The 538-nt window shown below is 60.0% G+C and overlaps 1 protein-coding gene across 1 annotated transcript in view; it reads left to right on the plus strand.

Annotated features, from left to right (window-relative positions):
• EMH_0052700 (uncharacterized protein) overlaps positions 1–538 on the plus strand; it is a gene marked incomplete at both ends in the record, with an annotated part of 4782 nt that overhangs the window by 4110 nt on the left and 134 nt on the right. The window contains one exon of the mRNA XM_013496903.1: positions 67–536. Coding sequence (XP_013352357.1) covers positions 67–536 — 470 coding nt within the window. The remainder of the gene's footprint in view (positions 1–66; positions 537–538) is intronic.

Consider the following 538-nt stretch of genomic DNA (forward strand, 5'->3'; position numbering starts at 1 on the left):
CTGTGTGAGTATAAGAAGGGGCTGGACATCTGTCGTATGTCTGCTGCATATCCCCTGCTGCTGCAGCAGCAGCAGCAGCAGCAGCAGCAGCAGCAGCAGCAGCAGCGGTTGCTGCTTGGTGGCGGCGGTTCTTCTCTGTGTGCACGAGAGAGCCTCAGCAGCCCCACCGAGATGTCTGCTGCTGCAGCACAACGGCTTTGCTGCTGCTTGCTGCTTAATGCTGCTTCTTGCTGCCTCAAGCTGCAGCAGTTCAGAGAAGCAGCGCAGCACTGCGACCTCGCACTGGCATGCGCAGCACGCGACTGCAGCAGCAGCAGCAGCAGCAGCAGCAGCACAAGCAGCAGCAGCAGCAGCAGCAGCAGTAGCAGCAGCAGTGGTGATAGCAAGGAGAAGGAAACCTCGCCTGCCTCCGATCCCCAGCAACAGCAGCAGCAGCAGCAACAACAACAACAACAGCAACAGCAACAGCAGCAGCAGCAGCAGCAGCAGCAGCAGCAGCAGCAGCAGCAGGTGTGTGATCGTGTGAGGTGGCAGCAGC

This window comes from Eimeria mitis, genomic scaffold, assembly GCF_000499745.2.
Source record: "Eimeria mitis Houghton genomic scaffold, Emh_scaff2369, whole genome shotgun sequence".
NCBI lineage: Eukaryota > Apicomplexa > Conoidasida > Eucoccidiorida > Eimeriidae > Eimeria > Eimeria mitis.